This window comes from Pteronotus mesoamericanus, unplaced genomic scaffold (genome assembly GCF_021234165.1).
Source record: "Pteronotus mesoamericanus isolate MK-2021 breed Mesoamerican mustached bat unplaced genomic scaffold, CSHL_Meso_final scaffold_651, whole genome shotgun sequence".
Classification (NCBI taxonomy): Eukaryota; Metazoa; Chordata; class Mammalia; order Chiroptera; family Mormoopidae; genus Pteronotus; species Pteronotus mesoamericanus.
In genome coordinates this window covers 36,040,001-36,045,231 of record NW_026555325.1, presented here as the reverse complement: position 1 = coordinate 36,045,231, position 5,231 = coordinate 36,040,001, and the positions used below count along the sequence as shown (strand labels likewise).

At 58.7% G+C, this 5,231-nt stretch overlaps 1 protein-coding gene across 1 annotated transcript; it reads left to right on the top strand.

Annotated features, from left to right (window-relative positions):
• Nucleotides 1-425: 425 nt before the first annotated feature.
• Nucleotides 426-4,045, top strand: EVX2 (even-skipped homeobox 2). The gene is made up of 3 exons (XM_054562429.1): nucleotides 426-852; nucleotides 1,777-2,060; nucleotides 3,332-4,045. Exons 1-3 carry the CDS (start codon nucleotides 426-428, stop codon nucleotides 4,043-4,045), a joined length of 1,425 nt encoding a protein of 474 aa, XP_054418404.1.
• Nucleotides 4,046-5,231: the final 1,186 nt, after the last annotated feature.

Genomic DNA, 5,231 nt, shown 5'->3' with positions numbered 1-5,231 from the left:
GCGAGCAGAACCGGCTCTGAGCGGGCAAAGGACCGGAGCCTTCCTCCTCACTTCTTGTCTCTTCAAGCCTCCTACCTGGATCTATTTGTCTGCTCCGAAGCCGCCTTCATTACCCACTGACAGGAGCGTGTATTTATTTGCTTATAAACCTGTTACAATAAATGATTATTCGAACGGCGTCATTCGTACCTTAATGACGAGCGAGCGCTACTTTTTGATGAATGACATCTTGGGCTCGGAAGGATGTATGGGTCATTTTGACCAGTCATTCCCTCGCTCTGGCATCCCACAATCTTTCCGCCTCCCTCCAAAAGAGATAATAATATTTAGAGGCGCTCGCTGGGGCTGAATGAGAATTAGCCCTAGGCGCAGCCCATCATTAGGACGGGACAGCCGGACCACTGTGACATTTTAAGAAAGCTGAGATGATGGAAAGAATAAGAAAAGAGATGATTCTGATGGAGAGAGGGCTGCACAGCCCCACGGCCGGCAAGGGGTTCTCCAATTTGTCCGACTCCTCTGGCAATGCTGTACTAGAGGCCCTGGAAAATTCGCAGCACCCGGCTCGCCTCAGCCCGCGCCTGCCGTCTGCCCCTCTGCACAGCGCTCTGGGAGACCTCCCTGCCAAGGGCAAATTCGAAATAGACACTTTGTTCAACCTGCAGCACCCGGGCAGCGAAAGCACCGTCTCCTCCGAAATCGCCTCTGCCGCGGACAGCCGCAAAAAGCCGGGCCATTATTCCGAGGCGGCCGCCGAGGCGGACATGAGCAGCGACGTGGAGGTGGGCTGCTCCGCTCTGCGCTCCCCCGGCGGCCTCAGCACCGCGCCGCTCAAGGAAAACAATGGCAAAGGTAACTGCGCCGCCCGCGCCGCGCTCTCCAGTCCCATCCTCCCCGGTCCTCGGGGCCGCTGCCTGCCCTTCCTGGTGACTTTGCCCTTCTCCCACCCTCAGCAAGCTGCAGTGAGCTGGCTCAAACCAGGGCGCGACGCCTGCGGGGACAGTGCCCTCGAGCTCTGATCCTTGAGTCTCTCAAAGGGGCGCAGGCCTGGGGCTCCAGGCCCGCCTGCCGGCCTGCCCTGGCTCCTGAGTCCGGGAAAACGTTTCTGTGCGCGGCTCTAAAAGCCCGGGCGAGCCGACCGACCCCTAGCCAGCGGCTGAGTCGCGCTAGGGGAAGAGTGCCCTGAGTAGCTGCTTTGAACTCCGCTGCCTTTGAGCTCTCGAGGCCGAGTGGAGGGGGCATTCTGAGTAAGTCGCGGGGAGCTTCGCCGGGCGCCTCTGGGAGACTTCGCTTGGGTCAGCCGAGAGAAAGAGTTGAAAAGTAAGGTCCACCCTTTAATGGCCCCGGTTTGAGCGGCTGCTGTGTTTTGAAACAATTTTAAACAGACCCAAAAGACAGTCAAAGAAGGGTTAGAGGCCGTACGGAAAGCTGCTCGGTGGTCTCCAGGCCGTGGCAAACCCAGAGCTTCCTAAATGCAGGCAATTACACCTAGATGCAGGCAATTTTTTCCGGCCAATTTTCCCACTGCGTTGAAATTTTCCAATTAAATTTTTTTTTTAAAAAAGACAACCTAATCGAGTTATTATTATTTGGTTATGAAGTGCCCTCCAAACTTTATTGATTCCATTAAGGGCAGCAATTTGTAAGCATGACAGACCCCATCAATTCAGGCAGCGCCTCGCCTTTCTCTCCTGGCTTCCCTCATCCGCGCGCGGCCCCAGCGCCAGCATCTCGGCCCTGCGGTGACTCATGCGCTGCCGGCTGTTTGTTTGCCAGGATACGCCGAGAGCGGTTCGGCCGCCGGCACTACGACGACGTCTGCGTCGGGCTCCGGCCTCGGCAGCCTGCATGGAGGTGGCGGCGGCGGCGGCGGCGGCGGCGGGGGCGCGGCGCTGGGCGGCTCCAGCTCTGGTGCGGATCAGGTGCGTCGCTACCGCACGGCGTTTACCCGCGAACAGATCGCGCGCCTGGAAAAGGAGTTCTACCGGGAGAACTATGTGTCGCGGCCCCGCCGGTGCGAGCTGGCCGCTGCGCTCAACCTGCCAGAAACCACCATCAAGGTATCGATTCCAGCACGCCCCTGTTCTGGCCTCCCTGGGGGTGTCTGGGTTTTTTGTTTCTCCTTTCTGGGCGGCTAGATTTAGCTGGGGCCTGAATACCTGCGGGGGAGAGTTACCAAAGGAATTGGCATATTTATTTCTCAGCTGCCGAATCGGAAGGTTGGCCCGTCCCGCTGACCTGGGAAGGCCCCGGAATGCCGCAAAGGTTCGCCGGTGTCCAGGTGCCCCTACCCCATGCCCAGGGCTCCACTTTCTCCTTGGCGGCAGAGATGGCTGGTCTTTGTTCCTCTGGTACGAACCAGAGATGGAACTTTTCATTGGCTCTTGATCTCGGAGATTAATTTTCCACATAAATTGTTACAGCACGGAGAAAAGGACGCTGTATTTTAAAAATCGATTGGGTTAAGAAAGTAGTTTCCTAAACATTTTCCTGCTGGGTAACGGGAAAAGGGCAGACGGGAGACAATGCAATGAAATTGTCCCTATTTATATATTTTAGGTGATTAATTTTATTATACGACCGGGAGAGAGAGATCGGGAGGTTGGGCGACTTAGTGAATACTTCACGGAGCATCCGACACTCTAGAAAAAGAAAACATTAAACTCCACGGGATGGAGAGGAGCGTGGAGATCTACCTTCGGTTTCTCAGGCTTTCTTTTATTTAGAGAATGATGTCTTCATTAGATACCGGATTGGGAGGGATGGAAAAGTCCCCTTCCCAGTTTAAGAGAATGTTATTCCCGCCACTCATTTGAGGCAAATGCTGCCAACAAAATCATCCCTTCAATATAAAAATTCAATCAGTTACCCTCCGGGCAGTTTCTTGCAGCTCAGAGGATTCAACACCTTGCGCGGCGACCTTTTATAAAAGCTACCACCACAGTCTCTCTTCAAAGGCGGCCTAGAATCCCCGTGCAAATTCTGGGATTGAGAGACAGGCACCTGTGGGTGGCAGGGAGGAGAGGAAAGGTTGGTTTGGGACGAGAAAACGCAGCAAAAAGTAAAGTAAGGGAGCAGAAGCCCTAAGGACCGTAGCAGTCGAACACAGGATAGAAGAGTCTTTTCGTTGAGGAGGGTGTGCCCACGGCGGTCCACACTGCCGCCCGCGGTGCCCTGTCCCAGCTGGGAGGGCAGAGGGGCCTGGGAGCTGGGTCCCTGCTGAGGGGAATAGGCCAGGTCATCCAGAGGTCCCAGAGGGGCCCGGAGGCCTGGGGCGCGGGGTGGGGCTGGGCGCTGTCTAACTCGGGCCGCGCCATGGCTCTCCCCGCAGGTGTGGTTCCAGAACCGGCGCATGAAGGACAAGCGGCAGCGCCTGGCCATGTCGTGGCCTCACCCAGCCGACCCCAGTTTCTACACCTACATGATGACGCACGCGGCCGCCACCGGAAGCCTGCCTTACCCCTTCCACTCGCACGTGCCGCTGCACTACTACCCGCACGTGGGCGTCACGGCTGCGGCCGCGGCCGCTGCGGCCTCGGGCGCAGCAGCCGCGGCCTCATCGCCCTTTGCCACTTCCATCCGCCCGCTGGACACCTTCCGCGCCCTCTCGCACCCCTACTCGCGGCCGGAGCTGCTGTGCAGCTTCCGTCACCCGGGCCTCTACCAGACGCCAGCGGCGGCCGCCGGGCTCAACAGCGCGGCCTCGGCCGCCGCCGCCGCTGCAGCTGCAGCAGCTGCGGCCTCCTCTGCCGCGGCGGCTGGGGCGCCCCCCAGCGGTGGCTCCGCGCCCTGCTCGTGCCTCAGTTGCCACAGCAGTCAATCGGCCGCGGCCGCTGCCGCAGCAGCCGCCGCGGCCCTGGGCTCTCGGGGGGCCGGCGGGGGAGGCGGGGGTGGCGGCGCGGGGGCCGCCGGGGGCTCGGACTTCGGCTGCAGCGCCGCGGCCCCGCGCTCTGAGAGTGGCTTCCTGCCCTACTCAGCCGCTGTGCTTAGCAAGACCGCCGTAAGCCCGCCGGACCAGAGGGACGAGGCACCGCTCACCAGATAACTACGTCGCCGCCGCCAGGGGGCCGTGCCCGCCGCTCGGAGTGTGCCGGGAGTCCCCTCAGCGCTCCCCGCGCACTCTGGGCGCCCACGTGCCCTCTGCGCGCTGCCCGCTGCTAAAAGCTGCCGCCAGGGGGCGCCCCGGCGCGGGAGGCCGAAGGGAACCTGTCGGGATTTGGGGGGAAAGAGCGGGCGCGAAAGCATGGCGGGTGTCCCCTCAAATTATTTCTATTTTTGTATTAGCTACCCAGCCACCTCCCCTTCTCCAAGTACGTTTTCCGCTGCTCAGGCCCCGCTTCCCGCCTCTGTCGCGAGCTCTTGGTCTTCCTGAAGACAATCCCCTCATCCCCAAACCACTCCTCTGAGGTCCGGGGCCCTGGTTGCAAACCCTCAGGCCCGGGTTACTTGACTAAACCACGTGGCCAAAAGCAACGGAGAACCACAACAGAGAGAGGGGAATGGTGTGCGCTAGTGCTTTGGGAGGGAGGGAGGGAAAGTCACCCCGAGGTTCCTGCTGCTGCTCTTTTCCCCCCATCCTTTCTTTTCTTTAAACGAGGGTGAGGGGTAGGTGGCAATTTTTCTCTCAGCTTGAGCTTGTTAGGGGCCCTGTCCGAGAAGAGCGGAAGTATGGGCAGTCTGAGCAGGCGGCCAGGAGGGAGGATGAAGAGCGCGGATGGCTGCGGGTGTGTTCTGTGAAATTGTTTACTGCGTGCGGGATCAAGGCCGGCGGGCTGTGGCTGCTTTCCCGGGAAGGACAAAGCAGAGGTGGGAAGGGTGGCGTTGCGCCTCCTCTCTGTCGAGCCACCACCGATCTCTCTTGATTTTTGGTTAGGGATGAAGGCGTCTTGCATATTTTATGCAAAAAGTAATGGCTAATGAGGTTTCCACAGCCAGGCCAGAAAAGGGAAAGGAAGAGAGGGGGAGGGCAAGATTGACAGATCGCCGGAGTATTTGAAGGAACGTTTTCAGCTCAGTTTTTCAACTTCCGGGTTCCACTTCATCTGGGAAATACTTGAATCTCTAGATATATGCTATTATCCTGAAGCATTTCCTTAGACACTTTTCTGAGTTCGAACTCTATTCCCTTCATCCCTTTCGCTCGCTGTTCCTCGGGTAAAATGGTTCTTGGCATATTTCTCACGCATGTGTATTGCGCCTTCGCCTCTGCAAAGCCACCGCTGGGTTGCTGA

What these genes read in the sequence shown, in the direction of transcription:
- EVX2 (XM_054562429.1), top strand. Translation starts at nt 426, where the DNA reads ATGATGGAAAGAATAAGAAAAGAGATGATTCTGATGGAGAGAGGGCTG. An exon ending in CAAGGAAAACAATGGCAAAG is followed by an intron (nt 853 to 1,776) that starts GTAACTGCGCCG and finishes TTTGTTTGCCAG; the next exon opens with GATACGCCGAGAGCGGTTCG. An exon ending in TGCCAGAAACCACCATCAAG is followed by an intron (nt 2,061 to 3,331) that starts GTATCGATTCCA and finishes CTCTCCCCGCAG; the next exon opens with GTGTGGTTCCAGAACCGGCG.